The following is an 18,742-nucleotide window of genomic DNA, read 5'->3' as shown; positions in this document are numbered from 1 at the left end:
TGTAATTGTCTCATTCGTATGTCTGTGTGAAAGTGAAACATGCTCGTGTTCTTCTGACATCCACGGACTTTGCTTCAAGAGCAACATTTGGGGGAGACTTCTACCCTTGTGCCGCTATATTTTCTTTTGTTTTATTCAATTATTAACCAAGGCAGGCATTTCTATATATTATTGATTTAAACAAGTGAAAAATAGCTGTTGGCAGCAACCAGTGACAAGTATTCCTTTATTTTCATCTTGATAAAAAAATTATTGCAGAACCCATGTCACGATGCATGCCAACATTAATGCGATTATAATTGAAACTATGTAGAGGCACCTAATTGCCAACGCTGAAGCCCATCAAGTATGGCGTGCACGCAACCAGGCTCCTTTCTCGCACTTCCCACTGGACGCACTGTGCCATCTAGGAGCGCTGCTGCAAAGTCTGCAGGTGGCACGTTTATGAATATATATTTTGAGACAAGACCGTCTATGTATGATGCAGATTTGATTCTGTGTAGCACTGGAGAAATTTTCAAGAATTTGTTTTTGTCATTGAAGAGTGCCACATACTCACTGGCACATACCTAGTAACTCTAGCTGGTGTCACAGAGATTCATTCAAGAGCGGCACAAACCCAGTGCCACATGCTCCGTGACTTAAGTTGGCATCAAAGAAGTTCATTGAAAAGCGGCACATACCAAGTGTCACATACCCAGTGACCCAAGCTGGTCCAACGGTTGGTTTCGAACCTGGTTCCCTCAGCACAGCAGCCTGACGCTCTACTCATTAGACCATGGACTACTGTTGTGCCATTACCACAAGCCCGGATCCCGAATCTGCAAGATGCAGAATCTATCCTGCGAGCGCCATAATTCTCCCTTCACAAGTCAAGATGCTGCGCCTTCGTGCGGGAGAAGCCTCGGCGGAGCAGCGTGTTTTGACGTGTCCGCGTGTGCCCGACGGCCCGGCGCCGCACCTCCCTTGCCTGGAGGTCACCGCGCGCGCGAACTTTGAACCGAGTGGCCAGCGCGGTCGCTGGTTGGACCCCTCGGACGACCGTCGTGTGCTGACTTTGTATTGGGCCGGTTGAGTGACAATGGGCCTCGGGGATTATAAAAGCAGAGACACGCCGCTCGAAAACAGGATCCGCTGACCCCACCTGGAGAGAGGGTCGCTCCCGACTGGGGTGAGATGTGTCACGCGTTTTCGCCGGACGCCGTCGTGCGAGAACAGTCGCGTTTGTGTGAGCTCTCGGCCCCAGTGCCGATCCGTTCATGTCCTGTATGATAACCTGTATATAATGTATAAAGTCCCTTTTGTTATTCTCATCGACGCCAGGCTCGGAGTCTTCGCTACCAACGCTCTGTCACGAAACGGGTGACGAGCGCTACGGGACCACAAAGCCGTTATCGTGGTGCAGCGGTGCAAGTTCGTAACACTGCTGGCACCGGTTGGATGTCGTAACACTGGATGGCAGCTACGGGATTGACCGGCATCAGCTACCTCGGCGCGGTGAGTGCCTGAAGTTTACCTCAAACACCAGACTTTCTCTGACACAGGTTATAGTAGCTCAGGGATTGACTTGGTGTTGCATTGTGTTTAACCTTGTGTGTTTCAAGCCTAGTAAGAGTGTTTTGAAAACCAGGGGATGCTGAGAGGGTAAACAGGGCAGTGTGTGAAATACTTGCATATGTCTTACTAGTAGTGTTATAGTAGCGTACGGCAGGTATATTCAAAAAGGGTAAACAGCAGGAGGACAGTGTGAACGATGGAGAAGTACAAGGTGAAGGAACTTCTCGAAATTTGTGAGGAGTTGGGCATTGAGTTGGGCTCAACCAAAAGAAAGAATGCGATCCTTGAGGTCATGAGGACTGGGGACGTAACGGCTGAGGAAGCCGCTGAGGCCTTGGCGGGTATCAATGAACGTCGGGAAAGGGAGGAGAAGGAACGTTGCGAGCAGGAAAGGAGAGAACAGCAACGTCGCGAGGAGGAAAAGGAGGAAAGGAGAGAACAGCAACGTCGCGAGGAGGAAAAGCAACGTCGCGAGGAGGAAAAGGAGGAAAGGAGAGAACAGCAACGTCGCGAGGAGGAAAAGGAACTTCGCGAGGAGGAAAAGGAGGAAAGGAGAGAGAGGCAGCGACGTGAGCACGAGCTTAAAATGAAAGAGTTGGAGATCCGAAATAACTCGCCGGCGCCTAGTCTCACTTCTAATGTTCCAAGAATACGCGATCAACTTCCACCCTTTGTCGTCGGAGAGGATATGGCCAAATACCTCGTGAAATTTGAGCACGTGTGTGAACGGAATAGCATTGAGCGATCCCTTTGGGCACAGAATCTGTTAGCGTTGCTTCCTGGGGAGGCATCAGACGTAATAACTTGCTTATCGAAAGAGGCGTTTGAGAGCTACAGTGATGTGAAGGAAGCGCTACTGCGGAAGTACAAATTGTCGCCCGAAGCTTTCCGGCAGAGGTTCCGGTATGCAAAAAAGGGTAAGGAGTCGAATGTTGACTTCGCGTTTCGTCTAAAAGCCGACTTGGTGGAATGGCTGAAGGGCGAAGAGGTTTACGACGACCGTGACAAAATTGTCGAATGCATCGCGTTGGAGCAGTTCTACCGTTGCATTGATGAGGATGTCCGGCTCTGGCTGCAAGATAGGCTAAAGGAGGTTAAGCTAAACAAGGCAGCAGAGTTAGCGGAAGAGTATTACACCCGCCGCAGCTTGCACAGCAAGGCAGTGCGTGTAGAAAAAGCAGATAGAAGAGATGTGTTTTACGGGAAGCCCGACGAACGGAAGGAAATCACGCGTCGCGAGTTTCAGGACGACGAGTCCCTTCCCAAAGAAACTGTAAGGGATGGACAGAATGCATCTCAGAATGATGACGATGGTCCGAAACAGCGAAACGAAATGACGCGTTCTTTTGAAAAACGGAGACCGTTAACCTGCTACAATTGCAAAAAGCAAGGGCACATCGCTGCAAGCTGCCCAGAGAGAATTGCTTTTGCAACGATACGGGAAACTCACAAGAACATACGTCTATTGGAGCCCTATGTGCAGGAAATTAAGGTAAACGGCAAGAAGTGCCGAGCACTGCGGGACTCTGCAGCAACTATGGACGTTGTTCACCCGTCTTTCGTCTCCTCGAGTGATTTTACGGGAGAGTGCGTTAGGATACGGCAAGTGGCCGAGAAGGAGAGTGTCTGTTTACCGATCGCAACGGTTAGCATTGAAGGAGAATTTGGGAAACTTAACACCGAAGCCGCTGTGTCAGCCGCCCTCCCGGAGCAATTTTCCTACCTCTTCTCAAATAGCTCGGAGCAGCTGCTGAGGGATCAGGGCAAATCATTCTTTGCCGACGTGGCGTACATGGCCCCCACGCGATCCAAAGCGCGCCCGCTGTCGAGGGAACTTGACTTAGCGTCGGGAAGCGAAAGGCGGTGCGGCACACGGACCGATCACGGTAACTTGAGTGGCGAGCAGTCACGGGAGAGGCAGAGCTCGGAGGCTGGCCTAGACGAGCGGGTCCTGGACGTGAGTGGGAGTGACGCGTGCAGTGCTAGCCGCGATATAGACTCGACGCCGCAATTAGGCGACGCGGGCTCCGCACTCGCTCCGGTTTCCGCCAGCCGGCAGGAGCAGGCTGCAGTTGAAAGAAAAAGTCTGATTCGCGAGCAACAGGAAGATTGTTCATTAGCCGATCTGAGGAAGAGCGTCAAACGGGGAGTGGAAAAAAAGGGGGTTTCATTTGGCAAGGAACCTGGCTTATTGTACCGCCGCTACACGGATAAGCAGGGTCGCAAATATAAGCAGCTTCAGATTCCGCGAAAATATCGCCGGGAAAAATGAATGACCTCATTTGCTTCCTCAGAAGTATGTTTTCGGTCCAAAGCGATTTCAAGGGGACCATTCTAGTTGTCATTATTATTGCTGATTAATAATTGTTTCTATTTCGTTGTGTTGATGATTTGAAAACTGATTGTTTGAGCCTTGTGTGCTAGATCGTACACCTGCCTCTTGTTGCAGCGGGAGAAAAAAGGGGAAAACAATTTAGTTAGGTTGATTTGAATTATGGCCTTGTCTGGTGTTTGACGGGAGACAGAGGGCACTTGTTCGTGTTGGGTGTTGCCTTTTGCCGGTCGGTTTTGCAAGCTGCAGAACGACCAAGCGGGACCAGTGGCGAGAAGCAAGGTCTTAGGAACGACCCGAGCGGAGCTGGTCAAGGTGCCTTGGCGACGACGTGGTGAGCAGAGCTCCTGTCCTGGCGAGTCGGACCTGGGCACGTGAGGTTACCTGGCGTCCCGACACTGGACGTGAACTTGGACGAGCCTGACGAACGTGCGCGCCTGGCATCCGAGCCACGTGGAGGCAGCTCGTCTTCCCGGCGCCTTATCTGAGGGCGGGGATGCTGTTGTGCCATTACCACAAGCCCGGATCCCGAATCTGCAAGATGCAGAATCTATCCTGCGAGCGCCATAATTCTCCCTTCACAAGTCAAGATGCTGCGCCTTCGTGCGGGAGAAGCCTCGGCGGAGCAGCGTGTTTTGACGTGTCCGCGTGTGCCCGACGGCCCGGCGCCGCACCTCCCTTGCCTGGAGGTCACCGCGCGCGCGAACTTTGAACCGAGTGGCCAGCGCGGTCGCTGGTTGGACCCCTCGGACGACCGTCGTGTGCTGACTTTGTATTGGGCCGGTTGAGTGACAATGGGCCTCGGGGATTATAAAAGCAGAGACACGCCGCTCGAAAACAGGATCCGCTGACCCCACCTGGAGAGAGGGTCGCTCCCGACTGGGGTGAGATGTGTCACGCGTTTTCGCCGGACGCCGTCGTGCGAGAACAGTCGCGTTTGTGTGAGCTCTCGGCCCCAGTGCCGATCCGTTCATGTCCTGTATGATAACCTGTATATAATGTATAAAGTCCCTTTTGTTATTCTCATCGACGCCAGGCTCGGAGTCTTCGCTACCAACGCTCTGTCACGAAACGGGTGACGAGCGCTACGGGACCACAAAGCCGTTATCGTGGTGCAGCGGTGCAAGTTCGTAACACTACCCAGTGACCCAAGTTGGCAGTAAAACGATTAGACACAGACAGACAGACAAACAGACATGGGAAAGTGCGTTATGTATCCTAAGAATGCTAATCCTATTAAAGGAAAGGGGGAAGAGTCTCTTGAGTGGAGTGAATCGTTGCAAGAAGCTTATAAGGTTGGTATACAAAACCTGTGTGCATCACCTCGTGCGGGAATTCACAGGACTGAGGACATTCTGGGACAAATATAAGGGTCCTTCGAGGACTGGGTCCAGCTATTAGCTTCTATGGTGAGCCACACTTAGCTCGATCTCCCTTTCCCTTTATCCATCTCCCAAGGAGACCTCGAGCCATCATTTAAATATGCAGTCGAACCTCAATATAGCAAACACTGATATATAAAGAATTATTGGATATAATGAAGCAAATATAGGTCGTTTATCACCAACATCAGCACGTAACGAATATATTATAATGAATATAGGGCATAATGTAAGTATTTTTATGTCGGATGTGACTTTGTGATAATGAGGTTAGAATGTATTATTTTGTCTTGTAAATGTGGAAGGTTCTGAATAAATTTGGTCGCCTGGAGTTGTTACACCCCTTGAAATCTCAATGCATAGTGATTTTTGCATCATAGAACTATGGTTTGGTACCTTATAAAACAGTTTGATAAGAAGGAAGTTATACTCACGATGCTGTTGTACTCCTTGAGTTGGGCTGCTGTGTAGTACTCCTTGAGTCGAGCTGCTGATTTGGGATGCTACATGTTGACTGTGATGATGATGATCTGTCACGTTGGAGACCGATATGGCTCTCCAGGTTTACATGAGCTGTTGCAAGTGCTACTGCTCTGTCATTCCGGATAAATGATATTCCTAATGATGCTCTCCTTTCGTTTGACTGTGAAACCACTGGCACTGTGGCAGTAACAGCCCCAAATCCTGTGCATTCACGTTCTCTTCTATTAGCAGCAGCTACTAGATGCCTCCATGTTGTTCTTGCACGATTTGGTGGTGGATCAATGGCCGTATTGGAGCACTTTCTACTGATGGTACTCAAGTCACACTCATTTGCACTGTTCACCCGCTGTGAAGGTCGATGCTCAGCCGAAGGAACTTCTTGGGCAATAGTGGTCTTCTCAACTAAGACTTTAGCATGGTCATCATTTACTGCAGTCGAAAGTCGTCGAATAAGTGCTCTAGTAGCACTATTTGGTTCCTTTGCCTCCGTGCCAGAGATTCGATGGCTGCACAATGCATTTGATGGGTTTTCAATTCCCAAAAGAACAAAAAAGCCAGATTCTACAGATAGCACTCTGTTGAGTTGCTCAGAGCGGCAAAGCAATTTTTTCAGCAGTACAAAAATTTGCTTAAATGCCTGGCTTTTTTTCCGGAGTGCTGTAACAAGCATGGTCTTGAATGCTTCTCCCATCAGATCCAGGCTTGTCAAACACTTTTCTAGATGGCCTAAATATTCTCCTGTGCAGGCGAGAATCGACTCTGCTTCTATGTCCCAACTTTCCAAAATGGTCATGTTAGCAAACAGGTCAAGTTCTTTGGCTGCTGCCATGCAGACTCCTGTCATGCCTGAAGTAGCAGCCACTTCATCTTCATTCACAGGGCTGACAACATAGCAGTCAACGTCATCACTGGTGAGATCTACAACATCCACCGAACATGAGGTTTTGCCATTATTCGGTTCACCTGTAGATGAATCAGGTGGTACGACTGTTTTTGCAGGGAGATTGGGTCCTTCTACTTCAGGGCTCAGCACAACTGCATCTTCAGTGATGTCAATAAATTCAATGCTTGAAGCGGTTTCCTTTTGCTCATCATCACACAGGTCATCATCACGCACTTCAGCTACGGTGACTTGTTCTGCAATTTCGTTGGGTTGCACCGACGTGTACTCGGTTTCTGCAGATGCTGAATTACATGGCACTGTTTCTGCCTTGATGTTTTCAACACACTTAATGCCAGAGTTGCCAGTGTCCGCCACCAGTGGCACCTGTTTCTCAGCACACACTTCTGAAACTATGCGTTCCAAAGCAGTAGAGCACTCCTGCAGCATGTCACTATGACAGGATCCTTCATTTGACATCAATGCCACAGTTTCCACACCAATTGAGCTGGCTACTTTCGGCTGGCATTGCTCTGCCTCATCAATCTCAGTGTCTGAACTTGTGCAGTTAGCAGCATCAATCTCTGTCCTCTGTGAGCCATCACTTTCTTCAAAGTCTTCGTGTTCAGTGTTGTATGACTCGGTTTCTTGGTTGACCGAAGAATCATCAGAGGTTTCTGTTTCTTCCACAGTTGATTCTTCTGAAATACTGCCCGTGTCCCCTTTCATTCCTTCACTTGGTTGGCCAACATGATCTCTGAGCCAGGCCTCAACATTGCCTTCATTAATTGTGTTCTGCTCAGCATCTATGGATTCTTCACTGACAGCACCAGATTCTTCATGCAAGTCTGTTACCCTTCCAGACGATGAAACAATTTCATACTTTTCAGATGGCCCTTTGCTACTACCCTCTTCAGTATCTTTGCCAAAGACAACATTTGTGTCAGTGTTTGCATCCTTTTCAGGTGCACTGGGTGACAGGGAATCCTTGGAAATCTTACGTATCTTGATCTTCCGCAAAACCTTGTTTGAGTCAAGAGACCTTCCTCTCTTGTTTGGCTTAATCTTTACCTTAACTCTAGGCTCAACTTTGACCTTGACCTTCAAACTCCGATTACCAGCTTCTGTCTTTTCCTCATGAGTTGACGGCAATGAAATGCTACGGCTGTACATTGGCAATGACATTGGAAGATGTGATGGGGTTACAGTGGTGAGCTTTCCAGTCTCACGTGCAGCTGGGGACAACACTGTACCATCACTTTCACCACACTCTCCATCTTTAGCTTTGCTTTTCAACTTGCGGTGCTTGAAGGAGTTTCTGTGTTGTAAAGACTTCTTTTGTTTTGTTCGGCTGTACACTTGTGCAATCTCATCAGGCAGCCTTTCAACCATAATGAGCAAGTGTCGCTCATCTGTGGACATCTTCTGTTGGGCCAGAAAACGAAGCTAGTGTGTTTATACATTCACAACACAGACAAATAACAGCAAGTAAAAGATATTAAAACGCGCTCATACATAATACAACAGGTAACGCGAATTGTGCATCATGCATAGCATGGAATTTTCCTTCTCGTGGGTTTGCTACATTGCGTCAAGAGCGCTTTTTAACTGCAAAGCTAGATGTCGAAATAAACGGCGCGTGTTCTCACTGTACAGGCAATGAACGCAGTTTTTTCTTAAATATCAGAAATTCATGGCATGGAAGAAAGATTTTCTATCTTGAGATTACGGCACTGGAACGCTGAAATGTGCTCACAGTACGCGGGACAGAGAACTTGCAATGATGTCCAAACATAGCATACGGCTTATTTACTGTCAAACAAAATGGTAATTCTGACAGCTAAATTTTCTGATATCATCCTCAGCAGAGAAATTGTACGTCTTTCTAACGAAGTATTGTGGCCACCTCCATTCGGAGGTCGGAGAGACTATCAGTACGTGCCGCAAAAAAAATTTTTTTAGAGAATTCATAGCTTTCATTACCACAGTACGGATAAACACATTTATTGCTCATCCCAAGAAACGCATTCTTTTTGTTTGCAATTTCTTGTTTTCAACGATAAACACAGAACGTGTACTTTCACTTTGTCCACCAGTAAAACGAAAAGTTCAGGACGCGCACAGCGCGAGCGGGAAAGATAAGGCCACATGCACTTATATCTAGAGTATGATAAAGCCATCGGCAATAGGAATGCAAGAACAAAAATAAAAAAAATGCTTGTACAATACCTTTGGCGACTATAGTTCCTTCTCTAGATTGAAAAATTAAGCTGCTAGAGCTGCTTTGATGATGACAGAACTACTGGATTGCCAACCGACTTCGAACCGACTGGATTCGCGGATCTTGGATTCATCGCGCAAAAACCATTTACGAGTTCTTTTACCTGCAGCGCCTTAGTACAAATTTAATTTCCTTTTTCACAGTGTAGGAATTCGTTAATTTTCGGCGACAACCGTATTACATGCGAGAGTGGTTAGGACGGTAAGGACAACTGAAACTCTTCAAAAGTGGTAAAGGCATAGAGTTAGTAGTGAGAAACTCTATGGGTAAAGGTAACGGTCATGACGTAATCCGTGACGTTGTGTTGCGTGCATCCACCGCATGCGCATCCTGATGAAAGAAAAGACCAAAATAACGTTTAGGGGGGGCCAACTTAAGCAGGTGCGCAGGGTTGCCGTTGGTGGCTACTTTGCGCCAAATTGGCTACTTTTCGACCCCTTCTGGCGATGAAAATTTCACGTTGGCTCCTTGGCTACTTTCTGGCTACTTTGAACTTCTATTTTGGCGCATTCACTAGCCATTTTTTTTGCAATTGCATATACAATAGCAAGCAATAACAAAGAAGAACAATTATTTTTAAAGCTTTGCTCTCCTCATGGCTGTTCCGGTCGCCTTGATGCGCGCGCGCCATAGCGCGCGCGTCCTGTACGCATATATTCTCTCCGCCGGCGGTGCGCACATAGAGACCAACTAGCAGACGCGGGTGCGCAGACGCACGGACTCTGGGTGATGGGCGCACGTCGAAGCAAAGCCCGTGAGGACGTTGCGTGCCATCTGGAGAAAATAACGCTAATTCTAGCGCACGGCGAAGCAAAGGCCGCAAGGACGCTGCGCTCCATCTGGAGAAAATAACACTAATCTAGAGTACTTTCTCCGTTAGGGTCATGCATCCGAAACCATGCGTTTAGATGCAGCCGTGTGCACGGCATGACACCAGAGAGGAACGAGCAGTACAGGTGAAATAACACTTGTATACCCCAAGGCGACAAAGCTTCTGTTTTTGTGCCTTCGGCTTGCCGACACCGGCGTCTACCATGGGAAAAGACGCAAGAGCAAAGCGCACGTTTCGAGAAGAATGGAGAAAGGACAAGTAACTGAGCGGTAAGCAAAACGGAAACTATTCTTTAGGCGTTTAGTCGCATGCCGCTTAGTATCTAATATGCATATTACCATGCGTTACAGGATGGATTTCGTCACGTGACGGCGGAACGACTGCTCACTGCAAGTACTGCAATTGCAACATTCGACCCCACTACAGTGATCTGTTGAAGCACGCAGAAACCAAAAAGCACCGCGAGTGCGCAGTAATCCCAAGTTTGCAACAAAAACTGCCGCAGCTTCTAGCGTCTTCGAGTCGAGAAAAGGCTCGCCGAGAGTTAAGGATCGCCTTGTACACTGCAGTGCACACTTCCATAAATGCTGTCGACGAACTTGGTGAGATTCTGCATTCCGAATTCAATGATTTTGATCTGCACAGAACGAAGTGCACGGCTATAATTACGAATGTTCTCTTCCCGTACTTCACGGAAAACATGGACAAACAACTGAACGGCTCCAGCTATACTCTAATGGTGGATGAATCAACCGATGTATCCACGACAAAGCAACTTTGCATGGTTGTGCGGTTTCTGAGTTTAGAAGAAAACAGGATTGCAACCACCCTTCTTGATCTCGTAGAGCTGTCTGATGGAACGGCAGAAACGCTTCACGACACGGTATTGAAGACGTTGGACAAGCACGGCCTATCGATCAAGAACTGTCTCGGACTCTGCACCGATGGTGCAAATGCCATGTGCGGCAAACACAATTCTCTGTTCAGTCGTCTTAGTGAGGACAACAGACTTGATTCTGATCAAATGCTCTTGCCACAGCCTGGACCTTGTGGCATCCAAGTCGACGGAGGCGATTCCTTCTGCGGTTGAGCACTTAGTGCGAGAAACCTACAACTACTTTGCACACAGCCTGGACCTTGTGGCATCCAAGTCGATGGAGGCGATTCCTTCTGCGGTTGAGCACTTAGTGCGAGAAACCTACAACTACTTTGCACACAGCAGCTGCCGGCGAGATGCTTATAAGAGACTGTATGCCAGTATGACAGTGGAAGATGAAAGTGCAAATCCACCGCCCAAGAATCTGTCGCTTTCGCAGACGAGATGGCTTGCTATTGCAGACTCTATAGAAAGAAATTTGGCGCAGTACCAGTCTCTCGAAGAGTTTTTTGAGAAAGCAGAAGATCGCAGCTACAACGTGCGCATTTTACGAGAGATGTATCGAGACAGAAAAAATTATGTTTACCTCGTGTTTCTTGCCTCAGTTCTCCGTAACGTTAGGCGAGTGAACAAAATGTTCCAAACAAACACAACTGACCCACTGGTTGTCTTCCAAGAGCTAGAAAATTTGTATTTGGAAATTCTTAGGCGGATTTTGAATCCATCAGTTTTGAGGCACAACACAACGGCAAGTCTGCTGTCGCTAGACCTGGCAAAAATGAAGTCGATTTTCCTGCAACCAGAGGTAGTGGACCTAGGTGACGTCTTCAGAGAGAAGATTTCACTAGTCCCTCCCTATTGAAGACCAACGGGCCGTGAGGGAGCGCTGTTTCCAATTCTTGAGGCAAATGGCGATGGGACTGCAGCAGCGACTTCCAAATGCCTCCTCTGCACTTCGAAGACTGTGTGCCATAAATCCCGATGGCATAGAAAGTGCTAAGAGCCGTGAATGCATAATGAAGCTACCGCTGCATTTTTTTGGATGTTCCTCAATCGAACTGGAGTCTGAAATACGCCAGCTGCAGAGTGTTAGCGGTGCACTTGATCGTGCATCATGTTTGACTTTCTGGCACGCAGCGGCATCGTACAAGGACCCTTGCGGCGAATGCCCTTTTCAACACCTGGCGCAAGGAGCACTGAAAATTTTGACCCTTCCAATTTCTAACGCTGATGCAGAGCGCGTGTTCTCTTGCGAGACCTTGACGAAAACACAGATCCGTAACAAAATGAAGCTGGACTTGCTCATGGCGATTCTGCGAATCAAATTTGGGCTACGACTTCAAGAAAAAACAGCATCATCGTTTGACGTTCCTGCTGAGTTGTTGAATAGAATGTGCCAAAATTACTCCGGCATGAACACTATCTACTCTAGATAAACTACGCGGACTGAACTTTTATTTATTTGCAACGTACCTGATGCTTGAAGGCCAAGCAAGACAACCAAATTTCCTTGCTCTTTATTTACTCTGTGTTCTTGTGCTGATTCAAAATGATGTTATTTATTGTTCATTAATAAAAGTTGCTTATAATAATGGTACTTTTCTACTTGGCTACAAATTTGGCGCCAAGACCAAGTGGCGTGGCTACTTTTGGCTACTTTTAGCCTCAGTTCTGGCTCTTTTTGAAAAATTCCCAACGGCAACCCTGCAGGTGCGAGAGTGAAATGTCTGGGAAGTCTAATTTCACAATTGACGATGCCTTTGACCCAGACGACGACGACATTGTCCGCACGTACGGTTCTACTACGGAGAGCACGCCGCTGAAACCACGGCAAGACATGACAGCGACCGACAGCGTCGCCGTTCGGGTCGAGGAACCCAGGGACCGAAACAATCGGAGCAGCTGCAGCAAACCTCTCAGGCTGAAGCTTCCTGAGGAGGTGAGTCATCCGCACTGACAGGCGAGTCGTGCTCTCCGCGATGACAGTAAACTGATGTCCTTGTGCAACTCATAACGTAGGTACAAACCGCTTGTAATTAATTTGCAGAACTTGTCGAAGGATAGCGACTCCTTGATCCAGTGTGACCAGAGCTTCCAGAAATACGACGCCAGGGATGGGTAAGTGGTCGATTTCTGATTGGGATCGCTTACCATCACTCCAAACCACTACCGTGCACTTAAGACTTCTTAAACGGACAGATGGTGGACGCACCCCAAAGTGCGCGAAAACTGGAGAGTGATGTTGGCAGCTTTTGGCCTGTTACTCGCTGGCCTAGGTGAGTAACATTTATCCGTCTCTCACGATTCACGTCTCGGGATTATGTGTTAGACATAATTAGCGCAGCAGCTATATAGCCAGCTTGTCAACCTATTATTCTGTTGTTCATATTGATCGTGTGAAAGTTAAGTAGCATTGACTTGCACATTATGCACAGCGATCATTCACAAGAGTATTTCCGTACTGCTGCACAAGGTGCTCAATGCAGACAACTTGCATTGAGATTTTCTACACCTTTTTTTGCATAAGTATTATTAATACAAGCACACTGCTTTGCCTCGTGCTACTAGTTTCGTTCTCATAAGAAAATGAAAATGGTTGTAGGAATTTATTACATTGCCAGGAAACGAAAATAAAGTTGTAAACGTATGACTCACAATTTGTTGGAACCCTTTTGCATAATATGATGTATGTCAGATGCTTGCGAAATTGTATTCACCAAACAGCCTTTGTAGTGTTATAAAGTGATCAGGTGGCTAATGTTTCCTTTCATATTGGGTAAGGGCATGTGAAGGTATACTTGTCTTCTTGGTATGAACTTGCAGGCCTCATCGCTACTGGTATAGTCGTGCAGATATTGCCAAGAGTTGGTAAGTATATGCTACTGAATGACCTCAGCTTAATTTAGCATGAATGGTTATGTCAACAGGAAAATGTTGGCACAGTGACATTAACGTGGTTCCGCTGCATTCACAGGTGTCCAAGGTCTGGTCTTCTTTATTGCTGGTGCCATCTGTTTCATTCCTGGAGGCAAGTTGCCTTTTGCTAAATGTAAAAATATAATTGTTTGCTTACCCTAACACCTGTACTTCAGCAGCTCTAATAAAACAGCCATCACTTATGTTTAGTGAATGAACTCTGTGCAACTTTTTGAAAACGGGTTCCCAATTCATGCACTGCTTAAAACTATGTGGAAGCCTGATGCTTCCTGCATAAAGTATTGAAGATGAGCTGCTCACTGTTAGCTGTATATAACCAAACAAGAAAGGGGTTTTTAAGAAATAGTTCCATGCAGTGTTCATCTACACTACATTATACAGACCATTCCCTTTACTAACCATAACTTTTGCAATTTCTGTTTTTACAGCATACCATGTGGTGTATGTGTACTGTGCTGTGAAGGGGTGCCCTGGCTATGACTTCTACAATCTACCATTGTTTAACTAGACTTTGACTGTGGGCGATCTGTGTTGACTAAAGTGGACCAGACTGATTTTATGCCATGGAACACAGTCCACTGTCTTCCCTGCATTATTGTCTTTCATCATTTTTGGAGGCTTTGTGCAGAGATCACTGGCAGTGAAATGTTGAAGAAATTTAAGCCAAAGGAACTGTTATGTGTGTGCATATGTTGTGTTGTATTTATTATAAGCTGCGTAAGATTATCCTTGACTTTGTGTCCGTGAAGTACAATAAGCCCCTTGCAAGACTTGGTATCTATTGGGGGAGCGAAATTGCTTATTTACTCATCGAGGCCAAGATGCCAATTTTCATGGAAAGCAGAAGAGAATTGGTATCTGATTTTTTTTCTCCCTGCTTCGATAGCATGCTGCACCCTTCAAAGCATGTTCGCCATTTGTAGTGTGTTGTGACATTGAACTATGACATTTCTCTGTGCTTGCTAAGGTCTTAATCCAGGAGGCAGCGTCCATGCACATTCAGTTCAACTGTGCCAGCAGAATGTGAGAGCCAAGTGGCCATTATGGTAGAAGAAGCTCATGAATGGTTTGAGTATTGCTCTGTGTAAGTGGGGGCACACAGTGGCAGTGAGGGTCTCTTGATGCCAGGTCGTAACATTCTGAAGTTATATTGTGGCAGCTCAACTCGAGATTTAGAAAACCCGTGCTTAAGTGTGTGCTGTCTTGCCTTTTCAAGCTAAAACACATTGCAGCTATGGCTGCCACCAGTGACGCAGGTTTACAGTGTGGCGCAGCTCTCAGATACATGTTCGGCTTGATGTCCCGCAACCTATGTTCGCTGTCGGTGTATGGTAGTGAACTGTTGTAATGCAATATTTGTATCCATTCATTCAATTTCCAATGACACAAGACAGACGTGATTGTCACAGTGCGTCTAATGGTTCACACTAACTCCAGGTTAAAATACTCTTTGGCTGTGTGGCTAAGTTAATATTTAACAGGGATAAGCGGGCTAGTTGGTGGTCGTTATTGGATTGCATCATGTAACCGCACAAAAACAAGGGACAAAGAAGGAACACACAGGATGTCCTGTGTCGCACTTTAATGTCCTGTGTGTTCCTTCTTTGTCCCTTGTTTTTGTGCGGTTACATGATGCAATCCAATAAGTTAATATCTTGTGAGACCTCATTACTCGGCATTTGAGTGTAGCAGCTATTTTGCTTTGCCATCATCATTACTTTCTGATCCTGCCATTCACATTACAGGCAGTAGAGCTTTCAGCAGGTGTTATTGCGTTTTGTTATCTGCATTCATTATTTAATTATATTGCATGTCATTATAGTAGTGATTTACTGTACGAATGACTTTTTCCCCTCGGTGTTTAGGTGGAATTGTCACCCACACCATATGTTCATAAGAACTGTGTGAGCTACCTCTGGGTGCAGCTGGTATGAAAGGCTTTCACTGAATGTTGCACAGTGCCAGGTATACAAGGTCCTTTTTGCTGAAGTGCTGGCTTGTTAGTGCTCAAACTCCAGATAGAGCTGGCATTTTTTTGGTGGGTATTTTCTTATACCACATCTAGGTGAATTGCTCAGCTGGTTCACCCAAAAATACATCAAGTATGCGTCATCTGCTATTACAGAAAAAAAGAATTTGCAATACTGATGGTGCTATCTCCCACTTTAATGGCAAAACAAGGCATGCATCATGTTTTGCCCTATGAGAGATAGTTCCACTGCTCTGTTCCTGAAAATTCTAAATTTTCTGCACAGAAATCTTACAGACAATGCACATTTGTGATTTATCTGTACAAAACAGCTAAGTAATGCACCCAAACATGTTATTAAACTGAATTTGCTGCAGAATGCCACCCTTGTGTGTAATTCAAGCACCAATGAGCGAGTGGTTCAACAGAAGACTTGTGTATATCTGGTGCTCCTTTTTATGCAGCATTCAGTATACATGTGTTGTGTGGTGTGGCTTGCAACATTACAATCACACATGATTGTGTGAGGCAAGTTACTTCTAGCCAACATATTCTGATTGTGTGCCAACATTTACTTCCTTAATGTTCCTATGATTGTGTATTTAAGTTTACATTTACCACATTGGTAGTGTTGCTATTTATATACCCTTTCTTTGTAAGCAGCTGCATGCTTTAATGGTGAATAGTAGTTGCACCAGAGTGTATGTACTCTTGTCAATGCCATTCTCCATGCAACTGAATCCATCTAGTCTCATCACAGTTGCAGCCTATGTTTTGAAGTAACTAAGCCTTGTGTTGTACACTCCTATTTTAAGAACTGCGGATGTTCAGAATACAAGCTGTAACACTGATAAGTAACTGTATAGGACTTTCAGAGTTGGTCAACATTGCAGGGGCAACCTTGCAGCTTTTACAGGCTCTTGAATTGATAGAGAAAGAAAAGGCAATGTGCACAGGCCATATTAGAAGTTAGTGGGACTTGTGCAGGCATGTACATTATCAGCAGTGTGAACATCAGGCCCACAGTTCTAATGGCCATATATTAATTTTGTCAGGCCTTAAGAAAAAAAAAAGCTCAAAATATTTATGCATAGGCTCAGGCATTTTAAATTGTGTCATCTACAAACTTGTATTTATGTTTTACTGACTTTAAAAGTTTTACCAGTAAAGTGCGCTGTTTCACACTGTATGCAAATGTAGTCAATGGAAATGTTTTCTCTGATGTCAGGATTTCCCAACAAATTATTCTTAGACTGCATGTCTATTTTTCTGCATATTTTGTGTGCTGTAATGGTGAAGTGTTTCCCTCACATTTCTCACATGTAAATGGAAAGCACAATTTCTTTTATGGGTTATTGGTTAAGGCTTTGCATGGAGTATCCTTTCGAAGCCTCATGCCCTCTTTGAACCCTTCAAACATGTGAACTTGGGGACTTCACTATGGCCAAATACCATGCAGAATGTGGTGCATTCCAGCCATATTATTTTAATAAAAATGCTCACTGTTCGTCAGAGCTTCATGTACAATTATTTGGGACAGAGCTGTAATAAATACAAATTCTTTTACCTGTGTATTTGGATTGTCTTTATTACTGTCATGGCAGGCAGGATGGGCTTGATACTGTTCCTAACACCTCCACAATTAAACATCAGATTTAGTACAAATGCACACCGGTAATAGGCAGTTCTATTTGAAACATGTAAAGATCTTTCTCAGTCCTGGTGTTTTTTTAAGGTAACCCTAGCCAGCTTGTGCTGCTGCAATTTGAGGCTCAATATAAACAAGAACTATATATACCATATGCTGCACTCTCTCGCTGCGGAGGTTGCTACCACAGATATCTGCCAGCTTACTTGCTTAGGAGAAAAACTAGTTGGGCTAGTTCATAAAATGATGCTAAATGGACAGAAGGCACAAACATGCTAGTCTTGCCTGTCCATTCTATTTGTGCAATTATTTAACAATACTTTCTTGTTCACAGTAATTTAGAGCCTGTTAATGGAATCTTGTTCACAGTGTCCCATGATGAAAATCGGGGGGGCATAAGGACATATAATAGATCGTCCAGGTAGACATATCCCTCTCGTTCATGCTCCCAAGTACAAAGCAACACAATGCAATTAGTGTTCAAAATATGGCATCCCTCTAGCTGCGGTTTAGGGTCATTTCTTTATTGTTTGTACAAAGAATATTAATGTTACTGCTTGGGCCAAATTTTTTAATGCCATCCTTTCCTTCTAAATTTACTTTTCAAGTTTCTTCAACTCAAGTTATATATCATAGCAATGCTGGTGTGGATATTATCTATCTCTTCATTTTTTTTTTTGATGAGGGTCGTAATGAAGGGATCATAATTATTTTTTGTCTATTAGGCTATGCATGCTCTTCAGGGATGGTGCCAGTCTCTTGGCGTGCACTTGGAAGAGTTCGGATACATATGTTTGTATAAATGATGTACGATTATAATCTGCATGCAAAAAGCATTGCATATACTCTTGTGACCCCTTGCACATTATATTGCACACTGCCTTCAAATGTTTTCCTTATTAATTTGGAAGTGATTACGTAGCATATCCATCCCAGAGATATCAGGTGCATGTGGAATTGTGTAGCAGTAGTTGAATGACGTCCTTGCCTTCAGCTATTGAGAAAATTGATGCTGATTTGAAATGGACTGTTGGTGTTGTTACAGACGACAAAAGCATGTGTGAAGTCTGTTTCAAGTACCGTGAGATCACACAAAAATCCAGGATGCAGCATCAACATGCCAATGCACCGCATGATGTCACATCTTCATCTATATGTTTAGGCAAAGAAAAGCAGATTTTACCATAACAAATATGGAGATGGTTACTGTCCACATACATTGGGACGCAGCTTTTGACATTTAACCATGGTATTTAAACACATACTGCTTTTTTTTTTGCATAAGATGCCAGTAAATACTAGGAACCGACTTGAAAAATTATGTACAGTATGTGTGTTATCCTTAGTTCTCAGGAGAATATGTGCACTCAGCTGATTTCTGTGCCATGAAAATGAGGTAGGAACATTGCCAAGCTGTTAATAAAGCAGTTATTGCCGCCTATCATAGCATTTTTCTACTTTTATAAATAAAATGCTGAATATAAAAAATTCGAATTGTGAACATCAGGCTCACAAAACCATGTGACTGCTAGTAGACAGAAATGGGGAGCTGCCACATTATAAA

General features: G+C 45.4%; 2 protein-coding genes across 3 annotated transcripts in view; one reads left to right on the top strand and one right to left on the bottom strand.

The window, feature by feature from the left end:
• Positions 1 to 9,001, bottom strand: part of LOC135898505 (uncharacterized) — a 50,304-nt gene extending 41,303 nt beyond the window's left edge. For both annotated transcript variants that reach the window (XM_065427463.1, XM_065427462.2), the window contains exons 1-2: positions 8,864 to 9,001; positions 5,706 to 8,059 (exon numbers count right to left, since the gene is read on the bottom strand). In XM_065427463.1, coding sequence (XP_065283535.1) covers positions 5,706 to 8,056 — 2,351 coding nt within the window. In that variant the 5' untranslated portion in view covers positions 8,057 to 8,059; positions 8,864 to 9,001. The remainder of the gene's footprint in view (positions 1 to 5,705; positions 8,060 to 8,863) is intronic.
• A 160-nt stretch (positions 9,002 to 9,161) lies between these two features.
• Positions 9,162 to 17,104, top strand: LOC135898507 (transmembrane protein 134). The gene is made up of 7 exons (XM_065427469.1): positions 9,162 to 9,296; positions 12,335 to 12,563; positions 12,672 to 12,742; positions 12,824 to 12,900; positions 13,448 to 13,492; positions 13,599 to 13,652; positions 13,990 to 17,104. The coding sequence occupies exons 2-7, from the start codon at positions 12,348 to 12,350 to the stop codon at positions 14,067 to 14,069; spliced, it is 543 nt and encodes a 180-aa protein (XP_065283541.1). The 5' UTR covers positions 9,162 to 9,296; positions 12,335 to 12,347; the 3' UTR covers positions 14,070 to 17,104.
• Positions 17,105 to 18,742: the final 1,638 nt, after the last annotated feature.

Source organism: Dermacentor albipictus, chromosome 2 (genome assembly GCF_038994185.2).
Source record: "Dermacentor albipictus isolate Rhodes 1998 colony chromosome 2, USDA_Dalb.pri_finalv2, whole genome shotgun sequence".
Taxonomy (NCBI): Eukaryota; Metazoa; Arthropoda; class Arachnida; order Ixodida; family Ixodidae; genus Dermacentor; species Dermacentor albipictus.
This window is presented reverse-complemented; position numbering and strand designations above follow the sequence as displayed.